This window comes from Carcharhinus amblyrhynchos, chromosome 8 (genome assembly GCF_965287045.1).
Source record: "Carcharhinus amblyrhynchos chromosome 8, sCarAmb.v2.hapA, whole genome shotgun sequence".
Taxonomy (NCBI): Eukaryota; Metazoa; Chordata; class Chondrichthyes; order Carcharhiniformes; family Carcharhinidae; genus Carcharhinus; species Carcharhinus amblyrhynchos.
In genome coordinates this window covers 97,633,962-97,655,035 of record NC_137331.1, presented here as the reverse complement: position 1 = coordinate 97,655,035, position 21,074 = coordinate 97,633,962, and the positions used below count along the sequence as shown (strand labels likewise).

Genomic DNA, 21,074 nt, shown 5'->3' with positions numbered 1-21,074 from the left:
TTTATTGGTGAACTAGTTAGCTGATATTTTTTCCCTAACCCTTCTGCTTGAAAATCTTATGCACTGCAAATTGTTTGATGTATGAGCTGATAACAGTGTGGCAATGGCAACAAGGCACATGGGAGTTGGGTAAATAATGAGGCAAACAGTCTATCTCCGTAATCAATTAAATTTAAGGATCGAGAGAGAGTGGAATGTCACAGAAGGAAAGAGGGTGAATGGGAATCAAATCAGATGCAGAAAGAGAAACATAAGGAGAAAGAGATATGATGAATCGTAGAATCTTTACAGTGCAGATTTGACCCATCCAGTATATATTGGTTCTCTGAAAAAGTATTCTACCTAGTCTCACTTCCCTGTCTTATCTCTGATAGAGGGATAAAAGGAGACAGGAAAGAAAAATGTTAACATTAAACAATTTAATTTTTTAAAAACTGCTAAATAACTTAATAAATTAATGGTTGAGACTCCACTGTTTCAACTGTTGCCTTTCTAGGTTGTTGAGTGACACTGCCAGAATATAAATCTCATAATTAAAAGGATTCTTGTGCTGTTAAGTATCAGGTCTAACTTTCTGCAGCAGATTTAATTGGTAATTATTGCGCAAGAAAGGGCAGCAATTTCTAGTAGCTTAGAGGGAGGTTGAACATGACTTTTTTTAAATAGGGCTAACAGCAAATGAATTCAGCAACTTGCATCTCACAGGAATCTCTTCATTGTCATAAGCTGCTTGATGATTTGCAAATTAATAAGTGCATGCATTAAACTCGAAGACATTTTAGTAAAAAATCATGGGCCATTGTATGGAAAATAAATGAAAGCAGAACAAAGATAACAAAAAAAGCTCAATAACAAAACATAACTGCAGATAATCTCTTGATAAAAACCAGACCGAGTGTTTAATGAATTGAGATTCAGGAGCCTGGACTACCATACTATAGAGAATTAAATGGAAGAAAGTAGCAGGTGCTAACAACCACATGAGGGAAAATGTACTAAGGTCAATTCAATAATTGTACACGTACCAAGTGTGATTTATCTTGCTCGAATGCTCCAAGTTTCATTCATCTCTGATAAAATCCAGACAGTACACAAGCAGTTAAGTCTGCTTCTACACACTTCGAGGTCATGGCCAAATCATAACACGCCTTGCAGTCTTCTTAGATCCAGCCCCATACCCATGGTGAACACTGAGAATCCAATGCAATGCACAAGTTGGAATCCCTCCTTTGCCAACAGTCAGAAGATCTCTATTGCTGTGAAGCTGCAATGTCTTTCACCTAGCCCCCATCCCGACTAAACAAAAACCTGGGTGGAGTATTTTTGATTAAACAGAACAAATGGTGCAAGCTTTTGCCTGTGGTCAAAGGCATAACAGTCTGTTCCTTCCTGACTAAATACTCTTCACAAATATCACAACATACTACTTATTATCTAATAATATCTTTGCAGCAACTTGACATGAGTGGGGTCGGAACAGATCGTTCCAGGCAGTGCAAAGAACGACTCTAACTAATGCCACTAAAAATAGAGGAAAGACCTTAGATAATCCAAGTAAACAAAAATCATTGTCTCATGACCTGTACTTATCTCAACAGGCTCAAGAACAGCTTCTTCCCTGCCGCCATCAGACTTTTGAATGTATCGACCTGGCATTAAGTTCATCTTTCTCTGCACCCTAGCTATGACTGTAAAACCATGTTCTGCACTCTCTCCTTTCCTTACCTATGTACAGTATGCTTTGTTTGTATCATGCGTAAGAAACAATACTTTTCACTGTATACTAATTCATGTGACAACAACAAATCAAATCAATGCAATGCATGCATACCTGTTCACACATGTACAGTGCTTTATTTTATGGATCTACTTTTATTTATTATTGTCACAAGTAGGCTTACATTAACACTACAATGAAGTTACTGTGATAATCCTCTAGTCCCCACACTCCGGCAACTGTTCGGCTACACAAAGGGAGAATTTAGCATGGCCAATTCACATTACCAGCATATCTTTTGGACAACGATTCACGCAAACCAAGGTAAAGTTCTGTAAAAGTTAAGTTGATTTATAGGAATAGGTTCCATGATAACAGATACCACAAAATGTTTATAACCATACAGTAGCAGACAGATAAATAGAGAACTTATTTACAGAGCTCCTATTAGTTCAAGGATATGCAATGAAGGCAGGTTAACATCTATTTCATCCAAAAAATGATTTTAACCTTCTAGCTTACTGAAGTATTGCAACATTACCAATGGATTGTGTACATCTTATTACATCTCCTCAGCATTCAAATGCATATCGCACACGACAGATCAGCCATGATCTTATTGAATGGCGGGGCAGGCTCGAAGGGCCAGATGGCCTACTCCTGCTCCTATTTCTTATGTTCTTATGTTCTTACATGGTTATTGATGCAAACAGTATGATGCCTTCGTTGTTCATTCTATATAGATACTTAGTGAATTAATCAAGCAAGCTCCATAGTTGTGATATTACCAAACTTAAAATGAGTGGTTTTGTTACAGATGATTGAGCTGCACTGTTCTTAAAATTGTAGCCCAAAAGAAAATTACATTTATTCGGGAAGTGTGAGAAGTAGTGTAATTTTTAAGGCTGCAAGAGCTAACAGTACAATCAGCAGTGATGAACGAGTTCAGCAGCATACAGAAAGGGGGAGGCACATGACAGACAGTTAACTAGGTTACACGAAACAGATAACCGCAGTGATGAGATTAAGCGCAAAATGGGAGTTGAGAGAGTGTTAATTGAAGGAATGACACAATACAAGCCATTTACAGTGTTTAAAGTTAACAAGGTTAACAGCCAAATAAGGGGGAATAACACAATACAAGCCATCACAATGTTTGAAAAACAGTATAAAATGTGCTGCAAATCTATGTAAGGTGTGCCTATTTTGACTAGACACCCGGTCTTGCAAGAACGACAAATAAAATCTTGCTCCTTCAGAACTTGACTTGACTAAATTGTTTAACTGTGAGCTGTGTTTCTCACAATTGGGGGCTCGTCCGGGATCCTAACATCCCTGGTAGGGAGGTTGCCAGTGACAACTGGGAAGACGCGTCCCGTTCCAAATTGAATGGTCCCAGGTGTTCATCGGTGGGCCTCTCTGCCACTGACTGTTGAGAATCCTAGGAAAGTTGTTCTGAACGAGTAAGTGGGAAACGATAGGCACCGTCGTGTGGTTGGGCAACGCTGTGCACAGACCAAGGTAAGAAAAGTGACTTTTAAGTATTGCCTTGGCGACCGGGTCATGGTAGGTAAACCATGGGAAGTGGGGGTAGTAGGACAAAGTCCCCCGGGAAAGGTGCTGGGAATCCGCGGAGAAAGGGTGGGGCCCCAGGGAACATCCCTCCAGAAAGTCCTTTGGGACGGATGTTGGAAGAAGGGTGGGGCCCCAGGGAACATCCCTCCAGAAAGTCCGTTGGGAAGGATGTTGGAAGGTTTGGGCACTAGTACTAGGGATAAAAACAAGACGACAATGATGAAATATTGTGCTTTGTTTGGGTGAAGGAACCAATCAGGAGTCCGTCCGTCTTCTGGCCAAAGTACGGTTCGGTTGAGGATTGGGTTTGTCAGATTCTTAATAAATATGTGAGACAGAAGCAGCCGGTGTCCCAGGAAGGAATTGATCATGCAAGTTGCTGGATAATGTTAATTTAGGGGCTGCGGGGGAGGTTATGTGATGAGGGAGCAGAGGAAAGTCGAATAAGAGAGGTGCCCCTAGAGGCACTGGAGTTTGTGGATGGGTCACGAAGTATATAGATGGATCAGCATGAATGGGATGGACCTACAATTGGTCTGAGCAGAAAGAGGTAGAGAGAAGTATGTCAGTGGAACTGGGAACCCTGACATGGGCTTTTACTGAGGTGCAGGGAGAACGCTAATAGTGGTTATGTATTTGGAATTGTGCATGACTATATGACTGTTTGAGAGAGAAAGGGATTTGTCACGACATGAGGCACCCGAATCAAACATGGTCAAATTTATTAGAGGCCAGTGAGCTCCCATCAGTAAAGGGTTAAAAAGAGACAAGCAGGCTGACTCTGTATGGTACAGAGAGAGAGAGAGAGAGAGAGAGGGTGTAACTGTGTAATTGAGACCCTCACGTGATGTAATAGATATAGCCAATCAAAGTGAATTGCTTTAAGTTTTTAAGTTTACTAAATTATGTAGGGATCGGACAGAAATTTGAATTCTGCCAAGTGGGAAAGGTGGCATTATATTGCATCTTAAAGTTGTGAGGAGAGATAACCATTTAGGCACACAGTAGATTTGATTTTGTACTTGCCTGTGTTGGTTACAAAGGCAGAGCTGTAGAAATAATTAAACATGTAGATTGCACATTAGAATGCTTTCAGTATTTCTTCGTGCATCTGTGCTCCAAGTGATGTTTTGTTTTATTGTACCAGAATTGTAAGAAGGTGCAAGGGTCTTGATTTAGTGAGGATATTTAATGGTGATAAAAATAAATCTTATTTTGGATTTTCTGAATCAGGCTTTAGTTAATTAAACTGCTGTACTTTGACTCACAATTAGTCTCAGAGGTATCTTTACCTACAAGGATTGGTGCCGAAACCTGGGATCTGTTTACGGGTCCGGTTGAATGGCCACAACTGGAGCTCCGGAACAGATTACCAAATTTAAGGGAGTGAATCAAAGTACAGTAGGTGCTCATCTGTGATGAAAAAGTGTGAGTGTGTGTGAGAGGTCTGAGCTGAGCACGTACAGACAAGGAGGCATCTGTCTTTACACCTAGCCCTAGACCAGTTGTTAAGAGGGGTAGCCCCCTACGCAAAGCTCAGGAGTTTGAAGTGGGTGTAAAGGCTAGAGAAGGATGCCTGGGATGTGGTGTTCAGACGTGAGTAAGAAAGAAAGCCGGCTTAATAGTGTGAGCTTAAAGGTGTAAGCTCACGAGTGTAAGCGGTGGTACGGAGGGGACTGATCACCCCTGATAGGTATCACCGGACTGTGATAAGAGCGACCTAGGGGTGGGATCCATTTCACCCACTAGATCAACAATGGAAATGATTGAGAAAAAAAAAAGGACAGAACTAAGAAAATTGGAATTCTCTTAGTTCGAATTAATTGAACAGGTTTAAACCAGATTAATTGAACACATCTCAGTCTTGGGTAAAAAAATATTGGGCTGACGACAAGGAGAAAATTAAAACGTCAGAATCACAGATTAGAGAGTTAGAAAAGAGAAACCAAACAAAGAAAATAGCAGTATTGTTAATACATCAGTTAGCTGGACTAATTGAACAAGTAGTCACTTCCACTAAGAAGTGGAGTGGGGATAAAAAAGATTAAGGAATTAGAATTCAGAGTAAGGGAACTGGAGAAACAAAACCAAGTGTTAGAAGACTACTGCAGAGGGACATCACCTCCCTACCCCGGCAGTATTAACAGACGGACAGGAACAGCAAATAGACCCGATAGTCTGGGCAGGGGAAGGAAACCGAGGGGGATTAGACGCTCCTCCTCTGCAAATAAATTTAAAAAAAGGAGAGACGGTGTGTGTTAAGCAATACCCTATACCTTTGCAAGGAAAAAAAGGATTACAGCCAGTAATTGAAGGATTGGTTAGAGATGGACTGTTAGAACCCTGCATGTCCCCTTATAATACCCCTATATTGCCTGTAAAGAAGCCTGAGGGAACGTACCGCCTGGTACAGGACCTAAGGGCCCTGAACCAGATAGTGACGATGCGACACCCCATTGTCCCTAATCCTTATATTTTATTAAGCAAGATTCCTCCTGATCACGGATGGTTCAGTGTAGTGGACCTAAAAGATGCATTTTGGACATGCCCACTGGTGGAAGAAAGTCGAGACTTATTTGCTTTTGAGTGGGAAAATCCTATCACAGGACGGAAACAGCAGTTCAGGTGGACAGTGCTCCCACAGGGGTTCACAGAGTCCCCAAATCTTTTCGGTCAAGTCTTAGAGCAGGTGTTAGAAAGATTTAAAAAGCCTGATGAAATTACGTTACTACAATATGTAGACCTACTAGTAACAGGAGGAGGAAAGGAAAAGGTAATAGAAGCCACAAATAGCTTATTGAATTATCTGGGACAACAGGGATTCAGGGTGTCAAAGAAAAAGCTGCAGTACGTAGAGAAGGAAGTTAAATACCTTGGACACCTAATCAGTGAGGGAAGGAGAAGAATAGATCCAGAAAGAATACAAGGAATCCTAGATCTAAATATACTATGGACTAAAAAGGAACTTAGGAGGTTCTTGGGATTAGTAGGATACTGTAGATTGTGGATCAAAGGGTACGCACAGAAAACTAAACAACTATATTTGAAACTGTTAGAAGAAGAACCTAATGTTTTAAAGTGGACAGAGGATCTAAGCTGATAATAGAAACGAAACTCCCTTGGACTAAGTGCTTACCAAAAGCACTTTTGCGTATTTGTACAGCTCCTCGAAAGGATTTGGGTTTATCCCCCTATGAAATGCTATTTGGACTACCTTATGGGGGCAGTCGGGGAGTTACCGGTTCCTGAAATGAATGATCAATTTGTAAAGAAATATATACTGGGCCTGTCCTCCTCGATATCTTCCCTTAGGAAACAAGGATTATGGTCGCAGACTCCAGCCCTCGACTTCACGGTACATACAATTCAACCAGGAGATTGGGTCCTGGTAAAGTCATGGAAAGAAACTAAGCTGCAACCGGAATGGGAGGAACCATATCAAGCACTCCTAACAACTGAGACAGTAATCAGGACTGCTGAAAAGGGGTGGACACATCATACTATAATCAAGGGACTGGTAAAACCTCCAGATAATTCCAACACGTGGATGGTCAAACTGACTGAAGAACCTTTGAAGCTGAAATTTAAAAGACTCTAAATAATCAATTTTTAGTTGCGGCGTGAGCGCGGGAAAGGAACTGTTTTGAATTAAGTTCTCTCCTAAAAGGTAACGAGAAAGGGATAGAATGGAAGGGGTAACCTGGATAATGCTTTCCTTCCTCTTGTCCAAGAGAGTACTTACAAGTATGGGATATAATTCAGATAAGTTAGAAGAGGACAAGGGAAACACTATGAGCTCAGTTACGGTTCTGGATCTCACTACAACACAGGTAGTAGAGACAGACCTGTGTTCTTTGGTAATATGTGGGGATCTGGTGAGCCAGCAAAAATATTCGGTAGAATCCTTACAATTTTATGCTGACGGAAAGTATCCTTGGGGTAAACTCCCTTCCATAATATCCCTTCATCAGAAACATATGCAGCCAAGATCAGAATGCCTAGATAAGGAATACAATCTTATAGGGACCAAATGGACTGAAAAAAAAAATAAGCAGTCCAGTCTTAGATCCTAAGAACCTCTCCCGGTACTCCATAGCTGGTGGGCCCTTCTTTACAGGTAACTGGACCAGGGACCAACAATTGCACCAGGCAGTATTTGGAATTAGGGTAAAGGAGGGAGGAAAATATAGCAAATTGAAATGTTGTTTCCGAATCTATGTAGATAAAAATTTGAAAACACCTGACTAGAATGATAAGGTTCCCCAAAACGACCCAAGGGCAGTAAGAGTGGTCGAAGTAAACAACCTAAAACAAATCCTTGAAATAGAGACTGGGTATGAGGAGACTAATGCCTGGGTAGAATGGGTCAAATACACTGTAAAAAGCTTAAATAAAAGCAATTGCTATGCCTGTGCGTCTGGGAAGCCAGTGGCCCAAATAGTACCCTTCCCTCTGGGATGGAAACGCGACAGAAGAGGTATGGAGTGCATGTTAGCCCTGTATCAAGAAAAGGAAGCATGGGGCAACCCGAACTGCACATCCCTATCCCTGATGTTCCCTCCTGTGGAAGCAAAGAACTTAAAAACTCCCCCTCAGTTTCTCACTGCCGTTGTGAATCACACTTCATGTGTGAACCGACAAAGGGCAGAGTTAACTCATAATATGGGGGAGTTAGAATCATGCTCAGAGGTCAGGAGCATTACAGAGAACAGAATGGGAGGGAACTATTCATCATTGAAAATCCCCAGAGCAGATATATGGTGGTATTGTGGAGGAAGGGTACTGAGGCCAACTCTACCCCCTCAGTGGAAAGGTACATGTGCAATTGTCCAATTGGCTATACCATTTACCCTGGCATTTGAAAAATCAAAAGGATCAGGAAAAACAAGAGATCAGTGATAGGAATTTCTTTTGATGAAAAGATATATCTAGATCCCATAGGAGTGCCTCGGGGAGTTACAGATGAATTTAAAGCTCGAAATCAGATTACAGCTGGGTTTGAATCCTTGTTTTGGTGGGTAACAATAAATAAGAACGTAGATTAGATAAATTATATAAGATTGGGACGAGCAAGTGAATAGTATGTTAGCCAAACTGGAACAACCTACTCGCGCATATCTGGACTAAACCTGGAAAAAGGGATGCTAGTGAAAAATTACAGACAGTAAAAAGAAAAGGGGGGATTGTGAGAAGTAGTGTAATTTTTAAGGCTGCAAGAGCTAACAGTACAATCAGCAGTGATGAACGAGTTCAGCAGCATACAGAAAGGGGGAGGCACATGACAGACAGTTAACTAGGTTACACGAAACAGATAACCGCAGTGATGAGATTAAGCGCAAAATGGGAGTTGAGAGAGTGTTAATTGAAGGAATGACACAATACAAGCCATTTACAGTGTTTAAAGTTAACAAGGTTAACAGCCAAATAAGGGGGAATAACACAATACAAGCCATCACAATGTTTGAAAAACAGTATAAAATGTGCTGCAAATCTATGTAAGGTGTGCCTATTTTGACTAGACACCCGGTCTTGCAAGAACGACAAATAAAATCTTGCTCCTTCAGAACTTGACTTGACTAAATTGTTTAACTGTGAGCTGTGTTTCTCACAGAAGGCTGAAAGCTGAGCCATAATCATCGACCGCAAAGGGGAAGAGAGAGGAGAAACACGAGAGAAAAAATGGTCACCAGATCATCAACAAGATCATCCACAGTTTCACTCTTGTGAATCTCCATTATCATTTGGATAAGATGATTCAACACCAGTTCTACAATGTTAATCCACCATTAAAATCAAGGCTATCCATTAGCACCTCTTACATTCTATGGAGAATGGAACAAGAACCATGGTGTTCCACAGGGTATTAAATCATCAGTCTGTGCTTGTTATGTCAACAGGTGTGAAGGTTAAATGACTGAAATAACAGGGGGAACAAACAGTGCAGCAGGTTAGCACACTGCTCTTTCATATCTATATTTGAGTCCAGCATAGACTGATTGGTGTTCCCTTTGAGTCTGCTTACTCAAAACATTTTACGCAAAATAAGATTCAGTCTGATGCACAAAGCTGGGGCGCTTTAAAAGCATTGAAATAACGTACTTGAGTGTTTGATGTTGACTTGGTACCTAAAAAAAATTAACCATCGCCTGATGAACATTAGATTTATCCCTCCCTACTTCACGCACAAAATAGAATAGAGAACTGTTACAGCAAATTTTGAAAAAAAGCCTCCTTCAAAAGATACAAACCAAAGTTGCTAGTAACGAAACAGTACTGTCAATAAAACTTGCCTTCTTGTTCACTTTAACGTACCTTTTCTCCCAGTGGGCAGTATCCCTTCAGGAAGTCTCTGCAAACTTCAGCCTTCCTGGACACATACACATGGCTGTAAGGGCAGTTGTTGTTGCTGCATATCCCTCGGAGGTAGTAAGAGCAAACCGGCATCTAAAATACAAGCAGAAAATGATATATTGAACTTTTATAAGTCAGGCTAGCCAACTGCTTATCAATGACAACAGAATAAAAGACAAACATTAATTTGCATATGGCTGGCCAACTAGTTCAATTGCAAGTTGCTTTTTTTTAAAAAGTAGACTTACACTTTCAATGATTTCTCAGTTCCCCACAAATTAATGCTGTCCCTTAGGATCTGAAAGTTGCAATTTTTTATTGAACATCTGCATAGATGTATTATCCATCAACTAACAATTGCTTGTACTTGTCGTAATCTGCTTACTGGAACGCAGGTAGTCAATCAATTTGGTATTGTGGAATGTAGAACAGAGCTTTTACAGACTCAAGTGCATACTGGCAAAGCTGTTTTAAAAGTGTTCTGGGATCATTGCATTCTTTTTATCTGCTACAGATAATCTACTGCCTTACTTTGATACACAACTATAGAGGACCAATTTCACAGAATGTAAAAAGTAAAAGATTCCATATCTACAACTCACGTCTCGATAAAGGATATACATAGTTCAGTAAAGCTATCCAACATTTAGCACTCCCAATGAGTTCCTAAAAACGGTGTATTAACAAAATCACTTCCCTGTAGAAAACCATGTAAGGCAGTGAGTTGTGATCCTGACTGTAATTTTTACATTAAAACCCTAATGGCTGCCTTGAATGGAACTGGCCCAAAAATCCTCTGACTCGTAATAATTTACTAATTCAACTTATGTCTCCCTCGCTGCTTTCTGCCTCATGACACATCTGGACAGGCAGGAAGTGGGATGGTCAGGGGAGAGGTGAAGAGCGGGAGGGTCAGGACAAGGGCAATATGGTCAGCGGAGAGGTGGAGAGTGGGAGGGTCGGGGAGAGGGCAGGATGGTCAGGAAAGAGGTGGCGAGTGGGAGGGTTAGGGAAGAGGCAGGGAGCGACTGTTTTTAAAAAAGACTCAGTGCTAAATGCTATTTAGGGACCTCCCTTAATTTACAAGTGCACTAAAATGAAAATCATTAGAACCTTCTTTAAAACAGAGTATAGCCGTATAATAATATTCAAAATTCACAAATCACAAAGAACTATAATGGAACCATTAACTTTCAATCAAAAATGTTCTAGATCTTAAAAAAGAGCTACACCATTAAAGAGGAATTCAGGAAGTATTTTCTTACATAAAGAGTGGCAGAACTCTTGACTCATAAGAACATAAGAAATAGGAGCAGGAGTAGGCCATCTGGCCCTTCGAGCCTGCCCCGCCATTCAATAAGATCATGGCTGATCTGTCGCTGCTCAGTTCCACTTTCCCGCCCTCTCCCCATAACCCTTAATCTCCTCTCTTATCAAAAACCCATCAACCCGCTTCTTGAAAATATTTAGCGAGGCAGCCTCCACCACTTCAACAGGCAGAGAATTCCAGAGATTCACCACCCTTTGAGTGAAGAAGTTCCTCCTCAACTCTGTTCTAAAATGCCCCCCCTTTATCTTGAGGCTGTGCCCCCTAGTCCTACTGTCTTTTTTGAGCGGGAAGAGTCTCTCCACCTCTATCCTATCCATCCCATTCATCATCTTATACGTCTCAATGAGATCTCCCCTCATTCTTCTAAACTCTAACGAGTACAAGCCCAGTTTATTCAGCCTCTCCTCATAGCTCAACCCCCTCAACTCCGGTATCAGCCTAGTAAACCTCCTCTGCACTCCCTCCAAGGCCAAAATATCTTTGCGCAGGTGCGGCGCCCAAAACTGCACACAGTACTCCAGCTGCGGCCTCACCAATGCCCTATACAGCTGCAGCAAGACCTCCCTACTTTTATATTCAATCCCCTTCGCTACGAAGGCCAGCATCCCATTCGCCTTCCTGACCATCTGCTGCACCTGCAAGCTGGGTTTTTGCGACTCATGCACAAGGACCCCGAGGTCCCTCTGCACCGTCGCCTGCTGCAGTTTTTCGCCACGTAAGTAATAGTCCTTCCTACCATTATTCCTACCAAAGTGGACCACCTCACACTTGCCAACATTAAATTCCATTTGCCATTTCCTGGCCCATTCGCCCAGCCTATCTAGATCCTTCTGCAGACTCTCCACACCCTCCGCACAATTTGCCGTTCCCCCAATCTTGGTGTCATCAGCAAATTTCGACACCCTACACTCGGTTCCCTCCTCCAGATCATCTATATAAATGGTAAAAAGCTGAGGCCCCAGCACCGACCCCTGGGGCACTCCACTAGTCACCATCCGCCAATCCGAATAGCACCCGTTGACCCCCACTCTCTGCCTCCTATTTGACAACCAATCCTCTATCCACGCTAACACCTTACCCCCAACTCCAAGTCCCCTGACCTTCTGCAATAACCTCTTATGAGGTACTTTGTCAAACGCCTTCTGAAAATCCAGAAAGACCACATCCACCGGCTCTCCTCTATCCACCGCCCTCGACACATCCTCATAGAACTCCAGTAAATTTGTCAGACACGACTTCCCTTTAATGAAACCGTGCTGCGTCTGTTCTATCAAGCAATTCCCTTCAAGATGCCTCGCAATTTCCTCCTTAATGACGGATTCTAACATTTTACCTACCACAGACGTTAAACTAACCGGCCTATAATTCCCTGCCTTTTGCCTGGCACCCTTCTTAAACAACGGCGTAACATTAGCCGTTTTCCAATCTTCCAGCACTTCCCCGGAATCCAGCGACGTCTGGAAAATAACCACCAAGGCATCCACTATCACCTCCGCCATTTCTTTCAGAACCCTCGGATGCCTTCCATCCGGTCCTGGGGACTTGTCCACAATCAGCCCCTCCAGTCTGTCGAGCACCGCCTCTCTAGTAACAGTAATGTCATTGAGACCCTCCAGTCCTACCACCTTTCCATCGCTAACACCCGGCAAAGTTTTCACGTCCTCCTCCGTGAAGACAGAAACAAAAAAGTTATTCAATACCTTAGCCATATCCCCATCCCCTACCATTAGGTCCCCTTTCTCATCCTCTAAAGGACCAAAGTTCACCCTAGCCAGCCTCTTCCTTTTTATATATTTATAAAAACTCTTGCTATCCTTTTTTATATTAAGCGCTAGCCCAGCTTCATAGTTTCTCCTACCCTCCTTTATCAACTTTTGTCAATCTTTGTTGACATTTAAACCTCTCCCAATCCTCTTCTCGCCCACTACTCTTAGCTACTCTAAATTCCTCCGCTTTTAATTTAACACTTTCCTTCACCTCCTTCGTTATCCACGGCTTATTACCTCTCCTCCTAGTCCTTTTTGACCATCGGAATAAATTTCTGCTGAGCACCAAGAAAGATCTCCTTAAAGATCCTCCACTGCTCCTCAGCAGACCCTCCATCCAACACACTCCCCCAGTCCACATTCGCCAATTCTTCTCTCATCCTACCGTACTCCCCTCTATTCAAACAAAGGACGCGTGTCCGGGAACCCACTTTCTCCTCCTCCATCTGCACCAGAAACTCCACCATACAATGATCACTCTCTCCAAGAGGATCCTTCACCGCAAGGTCCCTAATTCTACCCGCCTCATTACATAGCACCAGATCCAAGATAGCTCGCTCCCTCGTCGGCTCCAACACACACTGTTCAAGGAAATTATCCCGGCAGCATTCCAAGAACTCCTCCTCGAGCCCACCTCGTCCAACATGGGTCGACCAATCAATATGCAGATTGAAATCCCCCATAACTACGGCCGTCCCATACCTGCACGCCGCACTTATTTGCGCGTTAACAGCCCGCCCCACCTCCAGATCATTATTCGGGGGCCTATAGACGACACCCACCAGCGTCTTCCTCCCTTTGCTGTTCCTAATCTCCACCCACAACGATTCCACATTCTGCTCCTTGGCTCCAATATCATCCCTTGCTACCACCTTGATGCTATCCTTAATCAGCAGAGCTACGCCCCCCCCCCCTTTCCTCCTGCCTATCCTTCCTAAACACTTGATACCCTTGGACATTCAGCTCCCAGTCCCTGTCACCTTGCAGCCACGTCTCTGTAATGGCCACCAGATCATATCCATTTGTGTCGATCTGCGCCACCAGCTCATCCACTTTATTCCGAATGCTTTGTGCATTCAGATACAGCGCTTTCATCCTAGCCTTCACCTGGACCCTATTTGCCGTAACGCCACCAACCATACTCACGCCCCTACTCCCTCTATTATTGGGACATCCTCGGCCTCTTCCCTTGCAGACGAGTGAAGGAGCAGAGAGAGAGCTAAGATTTTACCTGTTAAAAACCTGTTTAAAATAAGTTTAAAGCACTTTTTCTTTGTAGAACTGTTTAAAGCATTTATTTTATTGTATTTACTGCTTTAAGAATTCTGAGGGAGTGTTTAGAAGGAGTTGTGGACCAGCCTGCTTTAATTTAATTAATTATCAGGTGGCCACACGGTGAAGCCTTCCATTATTTGCTGGAGCAGACGAGTGAAGGAGCAGAGAGAGAGCTAAGATTTTACCTGTTAAAAACCTGTTTAAAATAAGTTTAAAGCACTTTGTTCTTTGTAGAACTGTTTAAAGCATTTTTTTTATTGTATTTACTGCTTTAAGAATTCTGAGGGAGTGTTTAGAAGCAGTTGTGGACCAGCCTGCTTTAAATCAGCGCCAGGTTTAAAAGGAGACCTGGTGTAGACAGCGGGCAGCGTCTGAGCGGGCAGCGGAGTGAGGGGGAAGCAGAGTGAGTTAATAGGGCTAAATATCAAAAAGGGCTGGAAGGAAAAAAGGCCAGGTGAGTTTGTTTGAAAAAACAAGGAAAAAAAATTTTTCTCAAACCTACTACAGTGAATAATGGAGGGGCATGTGATGTGTGGTTTCTGTATGATGTGGGTACCCTCTCCTTAACTTTAGACCTCGTAAGGTCACCTACCCTCGCATCCTCCCCCCCCCTAATTAGTTTAAAGCCCTGTCTACAGTCCTCTTTACTCGATTCGCCAACACTCTGGTCCCAGCACGGTTCAGACCAACCCCATCCCGCCCGAACAGGTCCCACCTACCCCAATACTAGTGCCAATGCCCCATAAATTCAAACCCATTCCTCCCACACCAATCTCTGAGCCACCCATTCACTTCCTTAATCCTGTCAACCCTACGCCCGTCTGCACACGGTTCAGGCAGTAGCCCAGAGATGACCACCTTGTCGGTTCTACTTTTTAATTCCATTCCCAGCTTCTCATACTCCCTCCCCAGATCCTCAGTCCGCACTTTACCTACGTCGTTGGCACCCACATGTACCACAACGACCGGATTCTCACCCTCCCACTCCAGGTTCCTCTGCAGCCCAGCTGCGACATCCTGTACCCAAGCAACAGGCAGACAACACACCCTTCTGTGTACTTTGTCATTGTGACAAAGGACAGTGTCAATACCCTTCACCCCACTGTCCCCAATTACTACTGCGTTCCTTTTCCCCTTCTTTTTGCCTATGTCCTGCTGCAGCACTGTACCGTGTGCAATTTGCTCACCAACCTCACCTGCCTCGTCCTCGTCCAGACTGGAAGCAAGAACCTCAAACCTGTTTTGCAGATTAAGAGGCTGAGGCCTCCGCTCCTCACTCCCCTTCCTCTTCCCAGCAGCCCCCTCTTGTCCCTGACCCTTAGAGTTAGCCAGTCTAGGGGGGGTGGATGTCACTTGCACCCCATTGACAATGGCACCCTTTCTCCCCCTGATGAGCCTCAGTGTCTCTAGCTCAGAGGCCAGCTCATCTACCTTGAGCTGGAGCTCCTCCAGCAACCTGCACTTACTGCAGACATGGTCACTGGGGAGGACCCTGGGGTCCACCAGTTCCCCCACCTCCAAGAGTATGTTGGGTTGACTGAAATTTAAGACTGAGGAGCTGAACCATTGTGTCCTGTTCCTACATTTCTACGTAATGTTGGGAGAGACAATGACTTAGTGGTATTATTGCTAGACTATTAATCCAGAAATTCAGCTGATGTTCTGGGTTCAAATCCCAGCATGGCAGATGGTGGAATTTCAATTTAAAAATCTGGAATTAAGAATCTACTGATGACCATGAAACAACTGTCAATTGTTGGAAAAACCCATCTGGTTCACTAGTATTCATTTAAGGAAGGAAATCTTCTGTTCTTACCTGGTTTGGCATATATATGACTCCAGAGCCACAGCAATGTGGTTGACTCCCAGGTGAAATGGCCTAGCAAGCCACTCAGTTCAAGGGCAACTAGGGATAGGCAACAAATGCTGGGCAAAAAAATGTATACAAGGGAATTTTCAGAAACAATAAACAGTTAATTGCTCCACAAGATATTTCTTCATGAAACATTTTCTCTCCATCAGAATGTTTGTCGAAGATGAAAAAGAACGCACTTTTTTCTAATGTCCTCCATTACAAATAAGCTTAACAAAGGTCAAGTGTTAAGTTAACACCCATTACAATGCCGAAGACATTATAAGTTGATTAAGAAAACATTTCAACTGTTTGTATTCACAGCAGTGAGTAATTTTTAATGTCAATCAGCAATTGCGTCCGTATATGGAAGCAATGAGAAAGCCACAATGTCTTCAAAGGACTAAGACGTGGAGATGCCGTCATTGGACTGGGAAAGCACAGTAAGAAGTCTTGCAACACCAGGTTAAAGTCCGGGGCAATGCTCCGAAAACTTCTGGCTTGTGCTACCAAATAAACCTGCTGGACTTTAAACTGGCATTGTAAGAATTCTTACTATTCAAAGAACTAAAACAGACTAAGATAAGTCTTATCTACAAAAACTTGCAATGCCATTTAGAACTGATAAAAGAAAATCCTTAAAAAAGGTGAGAAAACTTGCAGGAAAATATGCAGTGGACAGTGACTACCGAAAGGTAGGTGAGATCTGATCAAGGGAAGAAGTTCTCTTCATATTCTCCCTCTTTCAATGTTTCCTTGTGAAGGAGTTAAGTATTGCTTGGTATGGTTCCTGGACAGTAGCTTCCTGGCGACTCATTAACTGATCCTTCACATTTCTGAATCTAAACAGCAAGTGCTTGGAGGTCACGTAAAACAAGTTGTGAGTGTGCAAGTATGATTCTGTATAGACATACATACACGAGTGTGCATCTTTGCCAAATTTTCCCATTCCTATTTTCCCCCGAAAATATGCTTCACTCCTAAAATTTGTAAAGTACATTCAAAAATATGCACTTGAAAATTATAGAAAGTGCAATAAAATTCAACTTGACTCCATATAGTATGTTCCATTCAATGTCGCAATTGTAATTCTCTTGGGGCAGAATTTCCCCTCTCAAAAAAAATCCAAAAAACCTAAGTGTCACAGCGATCACTGATGTGGTCCAGACTACAACTGTCCCACACTCTGTGCACTAAAAGAACCCCCATGTGAAATGTGCCAGTATGGAATCCCGAGATGTGTGACTCACCCAAACTGGCCAGCAGCTGTGCACTGTTAACAAGGGGGAGCTTACTGAAACACTCCTTCTGCATTCTCTGCCTGTCATGCCAGGAGGATGACAGCATGTAGACCAGCCCCACTTTACACTGGGGGAGATCCAGGACGGATTCTGGATGCCATGGAGGAGAGATGGCCTATCCTGTATCCTGGAGAGGGTAAATGACCCAGGAGTAGGGAGTCGAATGTGGCTTGAGATGCGGTAGTTACAGCAGTCAGTGCCCACGGCCTAACACTGAGGACTGGTGCACCATACCGCAAGAAAATGAACAACCTCATTTGGGCTGCATCTATCTCGGCCTGGCATCAGTCCTGTCTGTCACACCTGGAATGTCCACATCAATCCACTCCCAGACGCCCTGTGGCCTTTCAGCACCCAACCCTTATCAACCCTTGAGCATCTTCCTCAAATCCCTCTGGTACTCCCATCACAATCCCTCACTGTTGAGATACAATGCCAACATCTGTCACTTGTCCCCCCACTCCCTGGGCCCAACAACCATCCGACTTTCAATCATTCCCTTTTGTCTCCACAGGAGAAGATGACAACAGAAGGGAGTGAGCAAAGACAGGCAGGGGAATTCTTGAATTGCGTCTCCTGACCTCCTACAAACAGTGCGCAATGGAGCTCTCAGAGTAGACATCCAAGTGAGCTGAATGCCTCTGAGGTTGACATGTGCCATAGATATGAGGATCCACAAAACGTTCATATGACCTTTTGCAAGTTATTTCTGAGCAACCCATGCCAGCACCTCAGATGCTGAGCCGCAGGAAACAGCCCTCAAAGCTGCTGGAGATGCAGGAGCAGCTTTGCAGACAGCAGGAGGGGCTGTCAGCAACATTCTGCTCCCCCCCCCACCACACCCACACACAAACGGCTGATCTACCCTCCTGGACACTGGAGTTGGTGCTAAATGCTACTCACCTCCTCATTCACCCTCAACTCTTGCACCTGAGCCACATTTCAAAAGACCAGTAATGATATGTGCCCATGTGGTATCAAAGAGAGGTGGGAACATTTCGGGGGGGGGGGGGGGGGGGAGAACATTCACATGCCAAAGTCACTAAGGAGATTGGAATCCAGTCAATCTCATGCTAATCAGCCTCTTGCCCTTTCTGGACGCGATGTGGTTTGCACCAGGATAAAGGGATTAGGAAGATTGCAAACTATTTGGTGCCAGGTGGGGAACCAATATTTAGGTCTACATGCTATTTTCCAGGATTGGTGCAATCCGCACAAGGCACGATGAGCCTGGAAAATCGCTGCCTCAAGTTTACAATATACATTCCATGTCAGGCATAAGGCCTGAGGGAAAAACATTTCACATTGAAGATGAGAGGAAGTGCAACAGAATTCAATATGCAACTTTCTCTGTACATCATGTTCCTCTCCAAGATCTGTCAAGACAATTTCAATACTCTTCATATTCACAATGTCAGGTATGCGGCCTGAAAGATGTTTTCTCTCCATCAGAACGTAGTTAGAAACTACAGTTTCTAACATCTCGGTGCACAACAGCTTAAAAGACCAAATGACCTTTGCCAAATGTACCTATGTGGCAGCTTTACCAAGATTTAATGCAAGTGTCAGCACAGTCCTGGACTTTGGAATGTGCCAGTCTTTGTGCATTGGAGGATTAATATTTTCACACAGACTATAAAGCATCCTCCAGCCACAGTTGATAATTATCTTGGTGTGCATCCCTAGGATCCTTTCAGTTTTCAGCACATATCCCAGTCCCCCTGAACTATTGCCCCTACACGTTCAGGTATGCTGACCTGACAAATGAAGAAGACAAAGGATCAGTTGGCCCAGTTCTCAAAGAACATGGCCTCGCTCTTGCCCTGATTTATTTTGGCTCCCAAGGCCAGTATGATCATACTACAGATGTTCCATGGTCTGCTCACTGACAGGGGATCAAAGAAGATGACAGTGATGCTGTCCACGTACAGGGAAGCTTTGATCTGCACAACTCCGCCGCCAAGGGTCACCCTTCTTGCGTCTGCATCTTTCTTGATGGACTCAACAAAAAGTCTTGTACAACATATAAACAGGACAGGAGGGAGAGAGAGAGGGGGAGAGACAGAGAGAGAGAGAGAGACAGAGAGAGAGAGGGCAACACTGTCTGACTCGAGACTTTATCAGAAAGCTTTCCAATTCCCACCTATTGATTGAAACTGTGCTGTGGATGCTTGTGTAAAGTAGTTGAATCCAGTTGTGGATTCTCTTCTCAAGCTCCATTTTGGACAACACATTCATCATGTATCTGTATAAATCAGTCTCCATCAAGGCTTTCCTCTGGCCCAGGCTGATAAGGCAGGCGTTCTCTCAATGCCTTTGCCTGATGGCAAGAGAAGCTAATTAGTGGCTAAGTGATGTGGACTCAACCTTCACAGTATAGTGCCTTCGAGTAAACTGGGATGTGTTTACCTCAGCCACGACGAACAGCAAATTTGCATGTGGGATATGAAACACATGGAATTTACAGGAGTTACTGGAAAGTCATTGGAAAGGGTGCGGAGGAGGTTTACCAGGATGTTGCCTGATATGGTGGGAAGGTCTTATGAGGAAAGGCTGAGGGACTTGAGATTGTTTTTGTTAGAGAGAAGAAGGTTAAGAGGTGACCTAATTGAGGCATACAAGATGATCAGAAGATTAGATAGGGTGGACAGTGAGAGCCTTTTTCCTCGGATGGTGATGGCTAACCCGAGGGGACATAGCTTTAAATTGAGGGGTGATAATTATAGGACGGACGTCAGGGGTAGGTTCTTTACTCAGAGGGTAGTAAGGGTGTGGAATGCCCTGCCTGCAGCAGTTGTGGACTTGCCAACTTTAAGAGCGTTCAAATGGTCAGTGGATAGGCATATGGATAATATTGGAATAGTTTAGGTTAGGTTAATTAGATGCATTCCACTGGTCGGCGCAACATCGAGGGCCGAAGGGCCTGTACTGCGCTGTAGTGTTCTATGTTCTACCCTCTTGATCTCTCAGGTTTAAAAAAAAATGCAAACAAATGATTCGCATGTTATCAATGTTTTCAATAAAATATTTGATACAAGTTTATCTGTTCAGCCAGATTGAGAGCTGCAGAGATACTTAAGAGAATTGCTTGATTTTCTTTTGAGAGGAGATGGGGAGGATCTTCAAAGCAGACTTTGCAGGAGCATAAACTAATATCCTATCAGAGCAGTTGATGTACTGTAGCAACTTACCAAGGCTTCTTTAACAGTACCTTCCAAACCCACAACCTCTATCACCTAGAAAGACAAGGGCAGAAAATGCACGGGAATGTCAGCATCTTCAAGCGCTCCTTCAAGCCACACAACATCCTGACTTGGAAATATATTGCTGTTCCTTCATTATTGTTGAGTCAAAATTCCCTCTCAAACAGCACTGTAGATAACACCAACATTGCATGGACTACAGCAGCTCAACGCGATGGCCTACCACCTTCTCGAGGGCAATAAATGCTGGCCTAGTCAATAACACCGACATCCCATGGGCAAATAAAGAAAAAGCAGGGCATCATTCAAGAAAAATGACCTAGTGTGACCTGTTCAGTAAAGACGGGTGGCACTTGAATTCCAGGGGGACCAATATCTTGGCGGGAAGGTTGGCTAGGGCTGGGGGGGGCTTTAAACTAAAAAGGTTGGGGGGAGGGAATAGAGATGAGGAGACTGAGAGCGAGGAGGTTAGCTCCCAGGTAGAGAAGGACTGTACACAGTATGAGAGGGAGGTTAGACGGGTGATGGAGAAGGGAAGTGCCCAGACCAAGAGTCTGAGGTGTGTCTATTTTAACGCCAGGAGTGTAGTGAACAAAGTAGATGAGCTTAGGGCGTGGATTGCTGCTTGGGAATGTGATGTGATGGCCATTACAGAGACTTAGATGTCTCAGGGACAGGACTGGGTTATTCAGGTGCCGGGATTC

At 43.6% G+C, this 21,074-nt stretch overlaps 1 protein-coding gene across 1 annotated transcript in view; it reads right to left on the bottom strand.

Annotated features, from left to right (window-relative positions):
• The window catches only part of zc3h3 (zinc finger CCCH-type containing 3), a 276,956-nt gene that overhangs the window by 82,740 nt on the left and 173,142 nt on the right, over positions 1 to 21,074 (bottom strand). Inside the window, exon 8 of the mRNA XM_080194548.1 lies at positions 9,605 to 9,736. Coding sequence (XP_080050674.1) covers positions 9,605 to 9,736 — 132 coding nt within the window. The remainder of the gene's footprint in view (positions 1 to 9,604; positions 9,737 to 21,074) is intronic.